General features: G+C 41.8%; 1 protein-coding gene and 1 long non-coding RNA gene across 3 annotated transcripts in view; one reads left to right on the plus strand and one right to left on the minus strand.

The window, feature by feature from the left end:
• LOC112547196 (uncharacterized) overlaps positions 1-10,817 on the plus strand; it is a 43,254-nt gene extending 32,437 nt beyond the window's left edge. The window contains exons 2-4 of the long non-coding RNA XR_003090948.2: positions 3,200-3,259; positions 10,024-10,095; positions 10,683-10,817. This is a non-coding gene — a long non-coding RNA (uncharacterized LOC112547196). The remainder of the gene's footprint in view (positions 1-3,199; positions 3,260-10,023; positions 10,096-10,682) is intronic.
• The window catches only part of ASB5 (ankyrin repeat and SOCS box containing 5), a 61,505-nt gene that overhangs the window by 25,726 nt on the left and 13,793 nt on the right, over positions 1-21,986 (minus strand). Inside the window, exon 1 of one of the 2 annotated variants that reach the window (XM_006131595.4) lies at positions 2,971-3,459. The exons of the other annotated variant lie outside the window; for it this stretch is intronic. Within the exon in view, the coding sequence (XP_006131657.1) occupies positions 2,971-3,094 (124 nt within the window). The 5' untranslated portion in view covers positions 3,095-3,459. Of the gene's footprint in view, positions 1-2,970; positions 3,460-21,986 lie in introns of those variants that run through there. 2 annotated transcript variants of the gene reach the window in all.

Raw genomic sequence — 21,986 nt, forward strand, 5'->3', positions numbered from 1 at the left:
ATTCTAACAGGACAGAATAACTGAACATAAGATAAGAATATAAGAACAGCCATACTGAGTAAGACCAAAGGTCCATTTAGCCCAGTATCCTGTCTGCTGACAGTGAACAATGCTAGGTGCTCAGAGAAGGAATGAACAGAATCATCACGTGTCCTCACCCGTTTCCCATTGCCAGCTTCTGACAAACTGAGGCTAGGGGCATCATTCCTACCTATCCTGGCTAATAGCCACTGATGGACCTATCCTCCATGAATTTATCTAGCTCTTTTTTTTAACCTGGTTAAAGCCCTGGCCTTCAACATCCTCTGGAAAGGAATTCCATGGGTTGACAGTGTGTTGCATGAAGAAGTACTTCCTTTTGTTTGTTTTAAACCTGCTTCCTATTAAATTTGGTGACCCTTAGTTCTTATGTTATGGGAACAAGTAAATAACTTTATCTTATTCACTTTCTCCACACCAGTCATGATTTTATATACCGCTATTATATTCCCCCTTAGGCTACGACTACACTGTAGCCTTCTTCCAGAAAAGCTTATGCAAATGAAGCATGGCATGGAATATCGCTGTACTTCATTTGCATAATTAATTAGCAGCCATTTTTGCACAAGAAGCTTTTGCACAAAAAGGAGCAGTGTCGATGTCTCCTTTTTGCCTATGTCTCTGGCCTGAGCTCATCAGTCAGCATCATATAAGTATCTTAGGAGATCACTGCATTAAAATGCAAATGTTTAAGTATTATCATGGGATGGTATGTAACTTTTTAAGGGAGAAACAGAACTAATGTAAAAACTACAACGTGTTACCTGCTTCAAAGGACTCTAAAAAACAATGGAGCAGAGAAGACAACTTCCAATTGAGGTGAATTTTTAGGAAATACTTTGGAAGAAGGGAATGCAAATTACTCACTTCCAGAGCCATCCTTTTAAAGCAGCAGGTTGGAGAGAAGCCTAATTATCTGGCTGATTATCTATTAATGGACTCTTTAAAGGCACAAACTAGATAAAGGAGGGACAACCTTACTGATGGAGAAGCTAGTTGTGAGAGAAAGCTGTTATGGACTGGTTACCACAGAAAAAATCCTTGTGTGAGGATTGAACTACTAAACACCTGAAAATACTCTAGTCAAAAGGCAGACACACACAGGTCTATGAGTTTTATGAGTTTACTCCAGAGAGGTGATGGCTGAGCATCCTGCAGGGGGGGGGGGGGGGGGGGGAGAGTACAGTTGGCCTGAACTATGAGGCTGTGTCTAGACTGGCAAGTTTTTCCGCAAAATCATCTGCTTTTGCAGAAAAACTTGCCAGCTGTCTACACTGGCCGCTTGAATTTCTGGAAAAGCACTGACGATCTCATGTAAGATCGTCAGTGCTTTTCCGGAAATACTATGCTGCTCCCATTCGGGCAAAAGTCTTTTTCCGAAAGACTTTTGCGCAAAAGGGCCAGTGTAGACAGCACAGTACTGTTTTCCGCAAAAAAGCCCCGATCGCGAAAATGGCGATCGGGGCTTTTTTGCCGAAAACCGCGTCTAGATTGGCCACGGACGCTTTTCTGCAAAAAGTGCTTTTGCAGAAAAGCATCCTGCCAATCTAGATGTGCTTTTCCGAAAATGCTTTTAACGGAAAACTTTTCCGTTAAAAGCATTTTCGGAAAATCATGCCAGTGTAGACGTAGCCTGAAAGTTTATATTCCTGGTCCAAAATATCTATATTGAATTCCCTTTTCCAGGTTTCTACACATGTACCACATTTGAAAAAACATTATTATTATTATTTATTTATTGTATTATGCTTTTGCCCTTAAAGAAATTAAAGCTCTTTTTAGTATAATCGCTGCTATTTCTATTCTTGAATATATCTTAATTGTCAATATCAACAGTAGTGAAGGTTATCACCATAACACTATTTAAGTATTCTTACATTTTGCCCTACTTCACAACTGTGTTTTATATTTTAATTTTTTTATGCCAAATGTACCCTTTAGGGTGTAACTCAAAACTTTCCCTTTTAGCTCTGTGTCCTTTTTCTCTATTATTTTAACATACACTGTTGTATCAAACATTTGCTGTTTTTTTCTAAAATCAATGCTGCTAAATGTTGATGTTTTTATTCTCCTTTTTTCTCATTTTAATCCTAATTAGAGTATGATTACTATTTTAAAAAATACTCTACCATGTTTATTCCTCCAAAAGTGTTAATCCAGTCTGTCTCTGATAAGTGTTTTATTTTTCTAATTTCTGCTTTAACTATCATGTAACAAAACACTTCTAAAATATTCCCATCATATCCTCAGGCTTATTATTTAAGATATCCCTTCTCAAAATGTCCCAGTTTATGTCCAGGTAATTTTAAATACCTCTACATTCTATTTTGTTTTTCATTTCATAATTTTTCTCTTAATGTTAGTGTCTAGTCTGTTGTTACATTTGAACAGATTATCTGTGGTAAATTCCTAAAATCAATGTACTCTATTCAGTATCTGTACTAAAAAATATAATGGTTCTACATTGCCTGTACTTATTCCAAAAGTTTCCTTAGCTACTTTCAAGCCTCCCTTAACATATAGTTACTTATTCCCTTGAATTCCACTTCTTCGGATCAGGATTACTCTTTGTTTTTAAAGTTACGGACTAACAACACAACTGCCCCTCTGAGACACTTGTAAACAGTCAGCTCTCAGCATTTAGTTACATTGACTTTTGTTTCCTTGCTACAAATAAGGCAGACAAACAAGAAAACATACTGTGGATGAGTTTGCAACATTAGAAAACGTACAGTCCAAAAATTACATTAAGCTGTATTATCTCTGTAGTAACCCATGCAAGTGTAATACACTATCACTAATTATTATAAGCATGATTTTAATTACAAATGTGATTATTGAAAATTCAGTTTAAGTTAGCATGCTAAAAAACTGGGTCAGCTTGATATATTTTCGTGCACTGTCAGCTTGTGAAATGGCTGCTATACTAACCTTGGCTGGTCAGAATACCCCAGCAAGCTTTTCGTTTTGCAGGACACTCCCCTATACTTTCTAGGCTTCTTTTTACGAGATTCTGGTTAGTGCAGCTCCTCTGAATAGCAGTACTTGTGATCATAATTAGTTATTTTTTCTCTTGCAGAGTCTGTTTACCATTAGTGCAGGTTCTGTACTGAGGAACATCCACGGATGGATTTCTAACTACTGTTTTCTACCCCTACAGATTTTCACAAAGGATCTTGTTGTACTTACTGTAGAAGGCTAGCTACAACGCTGAAATCCAGTGAGTGCACAGTGGGGGAAGGGAAGGATAGCTCTAGCATTTTCTATTTTTAAAATGGAGAAAAAAATCAGCTTAGATACAGCATGAGTCTTAACTACTTACTGATGTAAGTGGAAAGAATGTAGTCTTTTTTATTGTTATTAGACCAGGGAAGTAGCTGATTATTAAAACATAACACCGTTTATTCTTTAAATGAAGTTTGCATACTAAACAGCTAAAAATAGAAAAAAATATGAGTGTGTTAATAAAAGAATTATGATTCTGATAGATGACAGCCTTAAACGGTGAACCCCCCCACCCTCAGTAATAAATACTGTCTCATGACCAGCTTCAATTACTATAAATCTACAGTTGATAAAGAATTTGCATAGGACTTGAGAATTATTCAACAATGCAACACTAATTGTGTATGTAGAGCACAATATTGGATAGAAATAAACTAGAAAAATCTTCCTGAATAAGCAAATGCTTTCATATGGCAGCAGAAATGGTGTAATTGGTAACTTTGCAGGTGGTGTCCAGATATGATAGTAAGATTGTAATCATCTGAAGGAGTCCCAAGTCACTAGTTTTTGATAACAGGGTAAATAGTAACAAGGACAACAAACTAAGAACAAGGCTCCTGGCTTGTAATGCTGGAAACAAATCTGCATGGACAGGCAAAAAGCACAACTAATCCCTGATAAAATGACAGCATGGATTAACTAGAGCACTGATCTTATTACTGTAGTAATATGTTGACATGCTGTTTAAAAACACTTTTCTCACAGTCTTGTTTTATTAATGTGCAAGCTAACCTGTTCATCAACACTTTTAAAATTACACTATTACTTTGCATTAATATTAATATTAATCAGTTAACCCTCAAAATACCCATTTTACACATACATTCACATAAATAAAAATAATCAAACAAGTTAGCATCTCACAATTCTATACCAAATATAGAAACATAAGATCATTAAAGTAGATGACACTGTCCCACCAATCAGTGAGATATTTTTATCTGTCTTGAAATTAAATTGAGTTTAGAAATATCAAATTGCATTTTTGCCTCTTTTTTCCCTTTATTTCTCTCAAACAGAACTTTAAAAAATGGATAGACTAAAAGTAGCAGGCACAAGAGAGTAAGGGGAGGACATGGCAGAGGGCACAATGAATAGATCCACAAAGGGGATGGAGAAGTGGGTCACTCTGGGCCCTGTGTGAAGTTCTGGACCCTATACCTGTCCTGGATGGCATGCCCTCGCTGATGGGGACATGGGCTGGGGGCTGCACCTGGTCACCCAATACCCTGCCCAGGCTTAAATCTGTGCTGTTGGCCATATAACATTGCCTGCTATGGGAGGACTAAGGCAAATTTGGAGATGGGTCCCACAAGCCCCCCACCCCACCCCGTGCCACCCTTAGCTGTCCCAGACATCCAATAAGAAATAGGATTGTCGATCTTCTAGGATTGTCCTTGAGTTTCCCAGAATTAAAGATTAACCTTTAATTAAAGAAGTATGTTATGTGATGAAGTATGTCCAATCAAAATTGGCAACTCTATGCAAAGGAGGGGGAAAAGCCAAAGTGTTACCCTTCCCCTCCCCCCCCCCGAAAAAAGGAGCTAGGCACCCACTAGAGGTACCTTCCTCTGTTCGAGGTTCACAACTGTGAACCTTATTCTGGGCTAAGGTGCTTAAGCCAGATCAACTTTTTTCACAAGCCCAGAGGTTACAGCCGTGACCTAGGATATGAGAGCTATGGGTGCAAATCTTTCTTTTTCCTGGTGTAGAGCAGAGATTTGAACCCATATCTCGCTCCTGGTCTACACTAGGGGATAAATTCTAATTAAGATATACAACATTAGCTATGTCAATTGCGTAGCTGAAGTTGAAGTATCTTAACTTGAATTTTAGCGCCATCCACACTACGAAAAGTCAAAGGGAGCACACTCTCCCTTCAACTCCGCCCCCCAACTTACTCCTCATATAAGCAGGATGACCAGCATTGATGGGAGTGCCCTCTCAGTTCAAATTAGCATGTCTTCACTAGACCCACTAATTCAAACCCTGGAAGATCAACTGCGGCTGCTTCAATCTTATCTGTAGCATAGACAGGGCCTCACTTCCTAGGAGAATGCCCTAAACTATAGAATTCTGGGGTAGGGCTCTCTCTTTCAAATATTTAAATAGCTATTGAGCCAGAGAGATTGTGAATGAGAATGACTCTAGCCTAGTGGTTCGGGCACTCCCCAAGGAAGGGAGAGACCTAGGTTTAAGACCCTGCTCATCAACAAGCAGAGGTGAGATTTGAGTGCATATTTACTACATTGCCATGGGTGACTACTCTAACCACTGGACTATCAGGTAAAGGGGCAGCACACTCAGTATTTTGTGAGGTTCAATCAATAGGTGGCCTCTGAGCACACCTACCACACGAAGAAGATGCAGGGGGAATGCTGAGTTTGTGACTCCAACCTCATGATTTAGAGGCCAGGCATCAGGACTCAGGCAGATTCGTGTGTGTCCATGGGTAGAAATTTAGGCATCTGATGGATTTTACTGACATAAACAGAGGCACCAGCCAAGCAGAGATTTTGAGGATCTACATTAATCAATTAGGTTCCCTGAAGTGACAGTTAAGTGGCTAAATCCCTTTGTGGAGCTAGTCAAGGGGTCTTGCACATTTGAACTAAATGTATATGCAGTCATGGGGCCTCGCAGTCTTAGTACATAAAGAGCCCAAAGGAATTAGAAGTGAGAAGTACATCTCATACCATCCTGGCCAGCAGAGCAAAGCTAATGTAGAGGAGAGTACATGCTTCATTCTCTCAAAGATCTTGCAGCTCCTATACATGTATTTTCCTCTGAAGGATTCTCATTGAGTGAGCCAGAATACCTTCAATGTTCCCTCAAATTTTTTATGTATTATTTATACCAATATGGAAATGATGTGCAACACATCACCTCCATATTGGTGCAAATAACAAAACTCTTTATGCATATGGACAATCTGTGGCAGGGCTGAAGCTGAAGGCTTCAGAGTGTGAGAGGAGGCTCAGGGTTAGGGGAGATGAGGACTCTGACTGGGGGTGCAGGCTCTGGGTGGGGCTGGAGAAGAGAGATATGGAAAGGATCTCAGGGGTGGAGCAGAAGGGTTGGAGTGCAGAGGTGAAGGCTGTGGCTAGGGGTGAAGGATCTGGGATGGAGGTGGGGGTGAGGCATTTTGGGTACAGGCTCCCTATGGAGAAAGGGCTCCCACCAGGACTCTCTCAGGGTACGTCTACACTACAACGTTAATTCGAACTAACTTAGTTCAAATTAGTTAATTCAAACTAAGCTAATTCGAACTAATGCATCTAGAACTAAAAACTAGTTCGAATTAGCGTTTTGCTAATTCGAACTAGCACGTCCACATTAAGCGGACCCTGAACCAGGCTTAAGGATGGCCGGAAGCAGTGCCGGCAGGGCATCAGAGGAGGACTTAGAGCGTGGAGATGCTGTCTCAGGCTAGCCGAGGGCTGTCCTTAAAGGGTCCCGACCCCCACCCCGGACAGACAGTTCTCAGGGTTCCCCGCTTGAAAAGCAGTCCTGGCTTGGAGTGCCCTGAGTGCCCACACTGGGCACATCACAGCACTCGGCCATCAGCCCGGCTGCACTTGCCGCAGGCTGCCATCTGGGGAGAGGGGGCAATTGGGAGGCTGCAGGAGAGCTTCCACCCCCAGAAGCCCGCAGAACCAGCCCAGTCCTCCCCATCGGGGGCTCGTGCCCCATTCCTCCCTCACCTCCTTCCATTTACCCTTCCCTAGCCCCACAGTAACATGGAATCTCTCTTTATTGAACAAAACTGGGGGAGACTGGGAAAAGGAGGTGGGAGAGGGGAAGAGAGAGGCTGGGAGAGGGGAGGGCAACTAAAATGATCAGGGGTTGGGAACAGGTCCCATATGAAGAGAGGCTAAAGAGACTGGGACTTTTCAGCTTAGAAAAGAGGAGACTGAAGGGGGATATGATAGAGGTCTATAAAAGCATGAGTGGTGTGGAGAGGGTGCATAAAGAAAAGTTCTTTATTAGTTCCCATAATACACAGTTCCATGTGTGACAGCCCTAACACCCTGTGTGGGGGTTATTAAGCAGTTGTGCCACCACATGTCACATCGCTTAGAAGCAGGGGACTCAAACTCATTTTACCTTAAGGCCAGTGCCAATCCTCAAATCCTGTGGCTCTGGGGAGGGAGAAGGAAGGGTTCTGTGCCTGCCCCCCTGCATGTCTCCTAGTCTCACCTGCTGTTGCATGCATTCCCCTCCTCATGCATCCCTCAGCCTCACCTGCTCCCCCTGGGCAAATAAAATGCCCTGGGGCCCCCTGCTGCCACTACCAGCAGCACAGTAGGGCTAGACTGGCTTCTGGATGCTAGCTGCTGGCCCGGGGAAGTTGTGTGTAGAGCTGTCTCTTCTGTAGACCATTGTGGTGAAGCACAGTAACTTGGCTGGCCTGGGTGGTGGCAGAGTGGTACAAGCTGCTGTGTCACTCTGCTTCTTTGTGGCTCCCATTGCCATGGTGAGTCCGGGGGCGGGCATCCCTGCTGCTATCCCATATCAGGCCCCTCCAGTAATGCCTGAGGCCACGTCCCGCAGAGAAGAGAGTTTGAGCAAAAGGGTTCAATGCAGGGAAGAGGAAGGACCTGGGATGGGAGGATGTGGGGCAGAGGGTGGAGCAGGGGTTGGATTTTGGGGAAGGATTTGGAACATCCCCCCACCCATGGGCCACAAGGACTCACATTCTGGCAATGGGCTGGATTGTGGAACTTCTTGGGCCATAGATGGCCCACCGGCCATGAGTTTGAGATCACTGGCTTAGAGGAAACTTAGTTAGGGACCACATCAAAAGGAGGACATATCTCCACAGACAAGGGCTTGACTATAAAAGCCAGAACAAAACCCTACACTTGATGGAGGGTAGGTGCATTATAAATTTAATTATAATATGAATAAAGTTCCTTGTTAAATTGTCAATATTCTTCAACAACTAACTGAATTATACATGAGTGAGTGTCAATAATTTCCCCATCTTTCATGACTTTGGCATTCTTCTAGCTTTCACAAACCCTTTTGACTGTGTTTCCATTTGAAGGGGAATAGAGATGCTTTTGAGAGGAAAAGCAAAGCTACAGATGAATTTGTGATCTAGGATAGGATGCTATTGTTGAAGAAGGGCTGTTGGTTAGGAAGGAAGTCCAGTCTTACATACTTTTAGGGGAGCAATGAGTGCATTTGTCAGCTGAAAATGAGGTTGGCTAGCTTCTCAGGGCAGTTAAGCAAACAGATTTATCAACTTGGAAGGAATTAAGGTCAGTGTGTTTTCTAAACCTCTGCTATGTTGTCTATGTAATCGTCAGCAAAGGGTGTGGCTAGCAGGAGCAGTAGCAATGAAGTTAGCAGGCACCGTTTGCAGCTAGAACACGGCTGGCAACTGCTGCTGCTTCAGAGGAGTTGAATTGGGATGCCAGAGAAGCATTTTCTCCCTCTTCCCCAAAGAATTTGGCAATGGAGCAGGAGGAAAATATGTGAGAAGAGAGTTGGGATGGCTCAAAAAGCTGGCGTCCTGAAAGCAGGGATGCTGAGAGGTATAGCTCCTTTCCCATAGATAATCAATTAGATAATGAATATGACTGTCCTTATTTTCTACCAACTTCATCAACATATTTTAGATACTTTGGAGGATGTGAGAATATAACACACAAAGAGGTGTGAACATTCTCCTAACTATTTTAAAGGATACAGAATTTATCCTATAGAGCATCCTTGAAATTTACACCTTCTCTGAATGTGTTAGTGCACAACTGTTTTGCTTATGGGCAAGAGTCATACTGAAGCTGTGAAATGGCTCTTTCAAGACTGACAGCAAACTCTTCTCAAAAATAAAATTTTTAAAAGGAAATGATTAGTGGCCTAAAGTTTTCAGTTGGAAACATAAAAGAAAAACACACAGGTGCCAAATGTATGCAAAGGAAAGATGGATTTGTGGTTCACCACTGGGTCACAGGACACCTGAGTTCCATTCCCAACTCTGCTATGCTCTTCGGCTACGTCTACACTGGCCCCTCTTCCGGAAGGGGCATGTAAATTTCAGCAGTCGTCGTAGGGAAATCCGCGGGGGATTTAAATATCCCCCGCGGCATTTAAATAAAAATGTCCGCCGCTTTTTTCCGGCTTTTAAAAAAGCCGGAAAAGAGCGTCTAGACTGGCCCCGATCCTCCGGAAAAAGTGCCCTTTTCCGGAGGCTCTTATTCTTACTTCAAAGTAAGAATAAGAGCCTCCGGAAAAGGGCACTTTTTCCGGAGGATCGGGGCCAGTCTAGACGCTCTTTTCCGGCTTTTTTAAAAGCCGGAAAAAAGCGGCGGACATTTTTATTTAAATGCCGCGGGGGATATTTAAATCCCCCGCGGATTTCCCTACGACGACTGCTGAAATTTACATGCCCCTTCCGGAAGAGGGGCCAGTGTAGACGTAGCCTTCATGTATTATTTTGCACAAATCACTACTCAGTTTTGCTATTTTTAAAACAGGAATAATATTTCACTTTCTCTTTGGGCAGTTGTGAAGATCAAGCCATTAATATTTTTGAGGTGCTCAGATACTACTGTGAAATGTACCAGATAAAAGACATTTAAACACCTTCAAAATCCTTTAATAAAAACATTTGATTAAACATCCATTTATAAGTACTATATGTTCAGCTGTTGTGATGGACAAGCAATTAATTAATTATTTTTATGTCAGTGTTATCTATGACTGTGATGCTGTGACCATCAGAGCAAAATAATCTAGGGGAAGGGGCACAGTCTGAAACATGTGAGTATGGAAACTAACTAAAGGATGTTATTCATAGGTATGGAATGTTGACACTCTTGATTTTCCTAATCTAACTGGTAAACATGATATAATTCCCTGGCTCATATTCCAGTGTTCCTGTCAACATCTGTGAAATTTAAAAAAATATTTCCCATCCATTTCAGCAGAAAAGCATTTTATTTTGAAAGAAGTTGCGACAAGGGGTCGCCTACCTCCGCTTGGTGGGACACGCCCCCCTGCACTCGGGGTTCGGGACGGGGAATACATTTGCCCGATGGCCTCAGGCCACTGAGGGCTTGCTGCGTATGCGCGCTAGTGACCTCACAAGAGGGAGCTTTAGGATCCTGGGGAGGGTTGTGCTGCGGCGGGAGGCATCCGGCCGCACAAGAGAGTGGACCGGGGCACTTTTGAGGAGACACAAGAAGGGAGGCGGGGGGAGGCTGTTGCATGAGTGATGTCATCCTCAGAGGCCAGGCAAAAGACTGGTGGTGGGGGATTTAAAAGAGGGCCGACTCCCAAAGAGAGGAGAGGGGACCCCAGCTGGGGTAGCTGGTTGTACTTTCCCTCCTCTCTCCCCCTCCCGGAAGGTGCCGTGGCTATGAGGAGAGAACCAAGGAGCGCCAGGAAGCCAGCGGGCCAGTGTAGCAGCCTCAGGTAGTGGCGAATGGCAGTTCTCGAGTGAGGAGCATGGGACTGAATTTGAACTTTGAATGACCAGGAAGACTTGAGTATCACAGAGGGTAAAGTATCAGAGGGATAGCTGTGCTAGTCTGAATCTGCAAAAGCGGCGCGGAGTCCTGTGGCACCTTATAGACTAACTGAAATAAGCTTTCGTGGGCAAAGACCCACTTCGTCAGATGCATGTAGTGGAAATTTCCAGAGGCAGGTATAAATATGCAGGCCAGAATCAGATTTCAAAGAGAAACTGCTGAGCTACAGTTCATCTTCAAGTTTGACACAATCAACTCTGGATTAAACAAAGACTGTGAATGGCTTGCTAACTACAAAAGCAGCTTCTGCTCTCTTGGAATTCACACCTTCAGATCAGCTATTAGAAGTGGGTCTCATCCTCCTTGATTGGATCCACCTCGTCATCTCCAGCCTGATTCTGGCCTGCATATTTATACCTGCCTCTGGAAATTTCCACTACATGCATCTGACGAAGTGGGTCTTTGCCCACGAAAACTTATGCTCCTACACTTCAGTTAATCTATACGGTGCCACAGGACTCTTCGCCGCTTTTACAGAGGGTAAAGAAAGACTAAAAGGCAGCACAGGGCCTGTTCAGAACCAGACTGGGGGTCTCGGTAGGACCTGCCCTGTCACAGAAGTATTTAAGACAAGTTTCAAAGTGTATTTAACAATAGAAATTTTGTTTTGATATAATTTATAGGAAAATGGTCTCTGCTATTATTTTAATTAAAATAAGGATTATTTTTGTAAAGTTTTGTGCCTTAATATTAGTACATTAATTGCTACCTTATTCTAACTCCAGATGAATAAATAACATTGAATAAAGTGAGCTTTTTAAATAGAATTCTTTAAATGAGCTATTAAGATCAATGAAAAAAGTGAAAGCTCTTTTATCTGGCATGCATGAGGAATAGGAGTTGCTGATTAATTGAATGTGCGAGATAATAAATCTTATTGCTCTGCTCAGCACATCTGGCTTCCACAGCTCAAGGAAGACTGAAGGGAAAGAAGGCGGCTACTGATGACATCAGCTGGCAGTGCCAGCTGGCAGAAATCCTATAATGGCAGGCTTGACAGGCACAAGTCAGACATATGTGCCTGTAGACATGGTGGTATTGTGGCTAGAGACAAGGCCAGTTAAAGTTTTCTGGTTAACAGTAGGAATATCAAGTCCCAGTTGATCAGTTAACTGGTTAAATGTTACACAAGTCATAAGCTTCTGGAAAATCACTGACACAAAATAGTATTGTGATTATGAATAGTATTGAGGTCAGTAATTTTAGTAATTTTGCACAAAAGATTAGATATTTATACAGATAATATCCTCAATTACATGAAACGGAGCTGAAATATATAATTACTCATGTTTCAGAATTTAAGACCTAGTGTTTAACTGGTTAACCAATTAAATGGGATCCAGGCGGAGGACCACTCCAGGCCAGCTGAAGCAGTCCCCATCCTGTGGGGCTCCCACTCGCAGCCCTGTGCTGGGGCTGGTTGCCCGCATGGGTGCCAGGGCTGCTGCTGGCTCTACCAGCTTGCAGCTCCAAAACAGGGCCTGGGACTGCCACCAGCTCACAGTTCCCAGACCTCACTGGAGCAGCCCTTGTCTGCATTTCACATCGCTAGTTAACAGAGTGCCAGAGACACTTTTACTGTGATTAAAATTACTTTGAACTTGTATGGTACATTACTTGAAAAAATCTGAGTTCTTTATAGATATTCAAGAATTATGCCTCATAACATCCATAGATAATAACTCAGTTTTATAGGTTGCAAAACTGAGGCAAGGAGAAATTGAGTCATGCCTGTGGTCTCACAGATAATTTGAGAAAAGTTGGGAATAGAACATAAGTTTCTCAACTCCCAAAAGATTATTCTTTCTCCTTAATAACAATGACACATTGAATATACATAATCCCAACATGGTGCTTTGCCAAGGAGTGAGAGTCCCTGATGATGCGGTCATTGGGCACTGGCCTACACTCTAGTACATGACAGCCTTCAGGAAACGCTCCACCCCCCGAGATTTCGGAGCTTTTGGGGATCTATTGGACATCAGGTGCCCTGGCCATGCCTTCTTTTCCCAAACTTATTTATCTAGGCATTTATATGGCCTCCATGACCTGTGTCTGAGGGTATGTCTGTGCTGCCCATGCTACAGTGCAGCCATGTCACTACAGTGCTCAGGGGCGGCCCATGACTATAGGCCGACTTGGCTGTCGCCTAGGGCGCCGCCTTCAACAGGGCAACCCGGGGTGCCCGATGATGACATCACTCCATTGACGGCCAAGCAGGTGGGGGGCACTGATCGTACATTCCATCTGGGGCGCCATCTGCCACAGCCCACCTCGGGCCACTCCTGACAGCACTGTAATATGGGAGGTATAGCCAAAGTTTCATAGATCATTGATCACAGAATCATAGAATATTAGAACTGGAAGGGACCTCAGGAGATCATCAAGTCCAGTCCCCTGCCCTCACCAAGCACCGTCTAGACTATCCCTGATAGATGTGTATCTAACCTGCTCTTAAATATCTCCAGTGATGGAGATTCCACAACCTCCCTAGGCAATTTATTCCAGTATTTAACCACCCTGACAGAAAATGTTTCGTAATGTACAACTTAACCCGCCCCAACTACAATTTAAGCCCATTGCTTCTTGTCCTATCAACAGAGGCCAAGGAGAACAAATTTTCTTCCTCCTACTTGTGACACCCTTTTAAATATTTGAAAACCACTGTCATGTCCCCTCTCGGTTTTCTCTTTTCTAAATTAAACAATCCCAGTTCTTTTAGTCTTCCCTTATAATTCATGTTTTCTAGCTCTTTTATAATTTTTGTTGCTCTTCTCTGGACCTTCTCCAATTTCTCCACATCTTTCTTGAAATTTGGTGCCCAGAACTGGACACAATATTCCAATGAGTCTTAATCAGTACAGAGTAGAGTGGAAGAATGACGTCTCAAGTCTTGCTCACAACACTCCTGCTAATGCACCTCAGAATCATGTTTGCTTTTTTTGCAACAGTATCATACTGTTGACTCGTATTTATCTTGTGGTCCAATCTGACCTCTACATCTCTTTCTGCAGGACTCCTTTCTAGACAGTTGCTTCCCATTCTGTATGTGTGAAACAGTTTGTTCCTTCCTAAGTGGAATACTTTGCATTTGTCCTTATTAAACTTCATTCTATTTACCTCAGATCATTTCTTCAGGTTGTCCAGATCATTTTAAAATTATGACCCTATCTTCCAAAGCAGTTACAACTCTTCCCAACTTGGTATCATCTGCAAACTTAATAAGCATACTCTCTATGCCATCACCTAAATCGTTGATAAAGATATTGAACAGAACTGGTCCCAAAACAGACCCCTGCAGAACCCCATGACAGTGAACTGTTAATAACTACTCTCTGAGAACAGTTATGCAGCCACCTATGTACCCACCTTATAGTAGGCCCATCTAAGTTGTATTTGCCTAGTTTATTGATAAGAAGGTCATGCGAGACTGTATCAAATGCCTTGCTAAAGTCTAGTACACCATGTACACCACTTCTCCCTTACCCACAAGACTTGTTATCCTATCAAAGAAAGCTATCAGATTGGTTTGACATGATTTGTTCTTTACCTGTCATTTTATTATCTTCCAGATGTTTGTAGATGAATTTTTTAATTACTTGCTCCATTATCTTTCTTGGCACAGAAGTTAAACTGACTGGTCTGTAGTTTCCTGGTTTGTTCTTATTTTCCTTTTTTAGACCTGGGCACTATATTTGCCCATTGCCAGTCTTCTAGAATCTCTCCTGACCTCCATGATTTTTCAAAGATGATAGCTAAAGGTTCAGATACCTCCTCTATCTACTCCTTAAATACTCTAGGAAGCATTTCATCTGGTCCTGGTGCCTTATAGACATCTAACTTTTCTAAGTATTTTTTAACGTGTTCTTTTTTATTATTTTATCTTTTGGAACTACCCCATTTCCACTAGCATTCATTATGTTAGGCATTCCTGTATCATCAGACTTCTTGGTGAAGACTGAAGCAAATACGTCATTAAGCACCTCTGCCATTTCCATGTTTCCTGTTATTGTTTGTTTCTCCCTCTTCACTGAGCAATGCGCCTACCCTGTCCTTGGTCTTCCTCCTCCTTCTAATATATTTATAGAATGTCTTCTTGTTACTCTTTACGTCTCTAGATAGATTGAGTTTGTTTTGTGCCTTTACCTTTCTAATCTTGCCCCTGCATACCTGTGTTTTTGCTTATATTCATCCCTTGTAATTTGACCTAGTTTCCACTTTTTATATGACTCCTTTTTGATTTTTGGTTCATGCAAGATCTCCTGATTAAGCCAAGGTGGTCTTTTGCCATACTTTATATCTTTCCTATGCAGTGGAATAATTTGATTTTGGGCCCTTAATAATGTCCCTTTGAAAAACTGCCAATTCTCTTCAGTTGTTTTTCCTCTTAGTCTTGCTTTCCCTGGGACCTTTCCTACCAGCGCTCTCTGAGTTTACTAAAATCTTCCTTCCTGAAATCCATTGTCTCTATTTTGCTATTCTCCCTTCTACCATTCCTTATAGTCATGAACTCTATGATTTCATGATCGCTGTCTTCCATGTTCAATTTTTCAACCAGTTCCTCTCTATTTGTTAAAATTGTTGATGAAGATATTGAACAGAGCCGGTCCCAAAACAGACCCCTGCAGAGCCCCACTTGTTATGCCTTTCCAGCAGGATTGTGAACCATTAATAACTACTCTCTGAGTGCAGTTTTCCAGCCACTTATGTACCCACCTTATAGTAATCCCATCTAAGTTGTATTTACCTAGTTTATTGATAAGAATATCATACGAGACCGTATCAAACGCCTTACTAAAGTCTAGGTATACCACATCCACCGCTTCTCCCTTATCCACAAGACTTGTTATCCTATTAAAGAAAGCTATCAGATTGGTTTGACATGATTTGTTCTTTACAAATCCATGCTGGCTGTTCCCTATCACCTTGACACTTTCCAAGTGTTTACAGATGATTTCCTTAATTACTTGCTCCATTATCTTCCTTGGCACAGAAGTTAAACTAACCGGTCTGTAGTTTCCTGGGTTGTTCTTATTTCCCTTTTTATAGATGGGCACTATATTTGCCCTTTTCTAGTCCTCTGGAATCTCTCCTTTCTCCCATGATTTTCCAAAGATGATAGCTAGAGGCTCAGATACCTCCTCTATCAGCTCCTTGAGTATTCTAGGATGCATTTCATCAGGCCCTGGTGACTTGCAGGCATCTAACTTTTCTAGGTGATTTTTAACTTGTTCTTTTTCTATTTTAACTTCTAAAACTACCCCCTTCCCACTAGCATTCACTATGTTAGGTGTTCCTTCAGATTTCTTGGTGAAGACCGAAACAAAGAAGTCATTGAGCATCTCTGCCATTTCCAAGTTTCCTGTTACTGTTTCTCCCTCCTCACTGAGCAGTGGGCCTACCCTCTCCTTGGTCTTTCTCTTGCTTCTAATGTATTTATAAAAAGTCTTCTTCTTTCCCTTGCTTTTGGGCTCTTAACAATGTCCCTTTGAAAAACTACCAACTCTCCTCATTTCATTTGTCTTCATAGTGTTCTTTTCCATTAAAGAAATAAAAGCTTCTAAATAGGGTGCCCTTTAATAGCAGAAAAGCTTGCTTGGACTTGTTTACACCTAGAGGGATGGGAAACTGAGTCACTTGGGGTATGTCTACACTACCACCCTAGTTCGAACTAGGGTGGTAATGTAGGCAACCAGAGTTGCAATTGAAGCCCGGGATTTGAATTTCCCGGGCTTCATTTGCATAAAGCCGGGCGCCGCCATTTTTAAATGTCCGCTACGCGGACTCCATGCCGCGCGGCTACACGCGGCACGGACTAGGTAGTTTGGACTAGGCTTCCTAGTCCGAACTACCATTACTCCTCGTGAAACGAGTAATGGTAGTTCGGACTAGGAAGCCTAGTACGAACTACCTAGTCCGTGCCGCGTGTAGCCGTGCGGCACGGAGTCCGCACTAGAGGACATTTGAAAATGGCGGCACCCAGCTTTATGCAAATGAAGCCCGGGAAATTCAAATCCCGGGCTTCATTTGCAACTTCGGTTGCCTACATTACCACCTAGTTCGAACTAGGGTGGTAGTGTAGACATACCCTTGCTCACTTGCAAGGCTGTGCCTGATCAGTGTGGGGGTACTGGGGTGACTTGCATGCAATTACACTAAGCCTAGGTAGATTAGTGATTTTATCCTCACAATATGCCCATGAGGAAGGGAAGTGCTATTATTTCTATTTTGTATATGGATAACTAAGACACAAAGAATAAATAGTTTTTCTATGGTAACAAAGGAAGTCAAAGGGGAAAACTAGAAATTAAACATAGACCTCCAAGTCTTAACTACAAGACTATCGAGGAAAGGATAACATAGAAGCCAAAGATATCTCAAGTCTAAGTAGAGAGGAAACTTCACATGTCTAGGTCATTTGGCTTAGTGTCCACCTTTTGTGCTCCTGCGTGAGGACAAAATGACTAGGACCTCATTCTGATATTTAGAGGGAAGAGTTTCAAAGAAGCCCAAATACTGAAATGCTAATTATCAACATTTTATAAAAATCTTAGACACTCCATCTGACTAGAAAATTATCAGAAATGTTTTTTGTAAAAACTATACCATATATTTAAATAAACACATGAGCTTTTCCCAGTGAACTCAATGGTAGAGAATTTTTTTCTCTTGCTTTCTAGAACTCCTAGCATATTGACAAATACATGGCTGTTTCTGTAGAACAAGTTGTTTTTCCCAATATATAATTGGAATGTTTTATTAACAGGCCTATGTCAGTCTCAGTAGTGCAGGATTGTGAAGTTCTGTAATTTAGAAAATTTCTGATATTTTCTTTTAAGAATATAGTAATACATAAGATTTAAAAGTTAAGACAACTGATATGCATTTAAACGTTTTATTATATGAGGGAAATTAAAATCCTAATATATTAATGCATCACAGTTTGACTCACTTGCTACCAGTCTGGATTGAATGTTATAGAAATAACCCAGTGATCATCATTGTCACTGAATCGGTAAATTACTCCCAAATTGTAGTATATTTCAAAGTACTAAATAAAAAAAAACACAAGAAGAAACTAAATAATCATGCATTTTACATTAAAATTGAAGCCTACAAGAAGCAGGATTTTTAGAGTACAAATAAATGTTTTGCCTTGACAAGCTAAATATATATGATGGTTTATTTACAAATATCATTCCTACATTCCTAACAACATATACTTGAGAAGTATTTTTGAATGCCTAACACTATAGACTATATATAATCTATGAAAATAGCCAAATGTTGGTGTCCTACACACTGAGCAGTGTGAATAGCTATTCTGTGCAACATTCTTTTCATTATCAAATGAATCTCTATTGTATTTAGGAAGCTAGTAAAGGTGTTATATGGCTTTTATTAATAGAATTATGATCTGTGTGGAATGTGAGTTGAGCTTATTTTTCTCCCCTAACAACTGTTACTAAGTGACATTACCAATTGTAAGAATAGATTATAGGAAAACATTACTGGCTACGTCTAGATTGCATCCCTTTTTCATAAAAGGGATGCAAATTAGATGTATCTCAATTGCTAATGAAGCGGGGATTTAAATCTCCCCCGCTTCATTAGCATAAAAATGGCTGCCGCTTTTTTTCGGCACGGAGCTTTGCTGGAAAAAAGCGCCAGTCTAGACACGGATCTTTTGGAAAATAAAGCTTTTTCCGAAAGATCTCTTATCCCTCTTAAAATAAGGGATAAGGGTTCTTTCGGTAAAGGCTTTATTTTCCGAAAGATCCGCATCTAGACTGGCGCTTTTTTCCGGCAAAGCTCCGTGCCGAGAAAAGCGGCAGCCATTTTTATGCTAATGAAGTGGGGGAGATTTAAACAATCCCCGCTTCATTAGCAATTGCGATACATCTAATTTGCATCCCTTTTCATTAGCAATTTACGAAAAAGGGATGCAATCTAGACGTAGCCTACTCTGTTTAACCACATTCACTGCAGTTTAAATGAAGTCACTCTTTTCAGACTGTGGATCTCCAAAAGTGAAGCACAATACTATTTATGTCCTATATTTAATGGCTTAGGTCTTTGGGTCTGACCAGCTGTGTTTGTGCAGGCAGGACTGGGCAGGAAAGGTGCTAACAAGGCTTAAAACTATTTTTGTATTTTTATGATCCTGAGAGGAGTGGGAAGCTCCAAGCTTAAATCAGAGCAATCTCAGGGATGTTCTAATTTTACCTAGCTGGAGATCACTAGAGCACAGAGTACTCAGCCACAAATCCCATCAATTCCTGACTTCTCCTATGTTGGAGGGGCTCAAGAAAGCTGGCTTATGTCTGTTCTTCCAGAAGTGGAGATTTCTCTACCCAAAGCAGCTAATCTCATCTTTACACAAAGAGGATATATCTGATTTGAGGATCTGACCCAATATCTAGGAGTTACTTGGAGCGAGGTGGAGATGGACATAGGAGACGGAAGTGTTGAGCGTCTCTGGGTTAGGCTAAAAGGGATTAAAAACAAAGGTCATGTCATGCTAGGAGTCTACCTCAGGCCACCTACCCAGGTGGAAGAAGTGGATGAGGCTTTTTTTAAACAACTAACAAAATCATCCAAAGCACAAGATTTGGTGGTGATGGGGAACTTCAGCTATCCAGATATATGTTGGGAAAATAACACAGAGGGGCACAGACTATCAAATAAGTTCTTGGACTGCATTGGAGACAACTTTTTATTTCAGAAGGTTGAAAAAGCTACCCGGGGGGAAGCTGTTCTAGATTTGATCCTAACAAATAGGGAGGAACTAGTTGAGAATTTGAAAGTGGAAAGCAGCTTGGGTGAAAGTGATCATGAAATCATAGAGTTCACAATTCTAAAGAAGGATAGAAGGGAGAACAGCAAAATAGAGACAATGGATTTCAGGAAGGCGGATTTTGGTAAGCTCAGAGAGCTGATAGGTAAGGTTCCATAGGAATTGAGACTGAGGGGAAAAACAACTGAGGAGAGTTGGCAGTTTTTCAAAGGGACATTGTAAAGGGCCCAAAAGCAAGCTATTCCGATGTGTTGGAAAGATAGAAAATATGGCAAAAGACCGCCTTGGCTTAACCACGAGATCCTGCATGATCTAAAAATAAAAAAGGAGTCATATAAAAAATTGAAAGTAGGACAAATTACAAAGGATTAATATAGGCAAACAGCACAGGAATGCAGGGGCAAGATTAGAAAGGCAAAGGCACAGAATGAGCTCAAACTAGCTACGGAATAAAGAGAAACAAGAAGACTTTTTATAAATACATTAGAAGCAAGAGAAAGACCAAGGAGAGGGTAGGCCCACTGCTCAGTGAGGAGGGAGAAACAGTAACAGGAAACTTGGAAATGGCAGAGATGCTCAATGTCTTCTTTGTTTCGGTCTTCACCAAGAAGTCTGAAGGAACACCTAACATAGTGAATGTTAGTGGGAAGGGGGTAGTTTTAGAAGTTAAAATAAAAAAAGAACAAGTTAAAAATCACCTAGAAAAGTTAGATGCCTGCAAGTCACCAGGGCCTGATGAAATGCATCCTAGAATACTCAAGGAGCTGATAGAGGAGGTATCTGAGCCTCTAGCTATCATCTTTGGAAAATCATGGGAGAAAGGAGAGATTCCAGAGGACTGGAAAAGGGCAAATATAGTGCCCATCTATAAAAAGGGAAATAAGAACAACCCAGGAAACTACAGACCGGTTAGTTTAACTTCTGTGCCAAGGAAGATAATGGAGCAAGTAATTAAGGAAATCATCTGTAAACACTTGGAAAGTGTCAAGGTGATAGGGAACAGCCAGCATGGATTTGTAAAGAACAAATCATGTCAAACCAATCTGATAGCTTTCTTTAATAGGATAACGAGTCTTGTGGATAAGGGAGAAGCGGTGGATGTGGTATACCTAGACTTTAGTGAGGCGTTTGATATGGTCTCGCCTGATATTCTTATCAATAAACTAGGTAAATACAACTTAGATGGGGTTACTATAAGGTGGGTACATAAGTGGCTGGAAAACTGTACTCAGAGAGTAGTTGTTAATGGTTCACAATCCTGCTGGAAAGGCATAACAAGTGGGGCTCCGCATGGGTCTGTTTTGGAACTGGCTCTGTTCAATATCTTCATCAACGATTTAGATATTGGTATAGAAAGTACGCTTATTAAGTTTGCAGATGATACCAAGCTGGGAGGGGTTGCGACTAATCTGGAGGATAGGGTCATAATTCAAAATGACCTATACAAATTGGAGAAATGGTCTGAGGTAAATAAGATGAAGTTTAATATAGACAAATGCAAAGTGCTCCACTTAGGAAGGAACAATCAGTTTCATACATACAGAATGGGAAGCGATGGTCTGGGAAGGAGTACGGCAGAAACGGATCTAGGGGTTATGGTGGACCACAGGTTGAATATGAGTCAGCAGTGTGATGCTGTTGCAAAGAAAGCAAACATGATTCTGGGATGCATTAACAGGTGGGTTGTGAGCAAGACACAAGAAGTCATTCTTCCGCTCTACTCTGCGCTGGTTAGGCCTCAATTGGAGTATTGTGTTCCGTTCTGGGCACCGCATTTCAAGAAAGATGTAGAGAAAGGGTGTCATAAGGAGGAGGGAGAAAACTTGTTTATCTTGGCCTCTGAGGATAGAACAAGAAGCAATGGGCTTAAACTGCAACAAGGGAGGTTTAGGTTGGACATTAGAAAAATTTCCTGTCAGGGTAGTCAAACACTGGAATAAATTGCTGAGGGTATGTCTACACTGCCCCGCTAGTTCGAACTAGCGGGGTAATGTAGGCATACCGCACTTGCTAATGAAGCCCGGGATTTGAATTTCCCGGGCTTCATTAGCATAAGCGGGGAGCCGCCATTTTTAAATCCCCGCTGCTTCGAACCCCGTGTAGCGCGGCTACACGGGGCTCGAACTAGGTAGTTCAGACTAGGGTGCCTATTCCGAACTACCGGTACACCTCGTTTCACGAGGAGTAACAGTAGTTCGGAGTAGGCACCCTAGTCCGAACTACCTAGTTCGAGCCCCGTGTAGCCGCGCTACACGGGGTTCGAAGCAGCGGGGATTTAAAAATGGCGGCTCCCCGCTTATGCTAATGAAGCCCGGGAAATTCAA

This window comes from Pelodiscus sinensis, chromosome 5 (genome assembly GCF_049634645.1).
Source record: "Pelodiscus sinensis isolate JC-2024 chromosome 5, ASM4963464v1, whole genome shotgun sequence".
Classification (NCBI taxonomy): Eukaryota; Metazoa; Chordata; order Testudines; family Trionychidae; genus Pelodiscus; species Pelodiscus sinensis.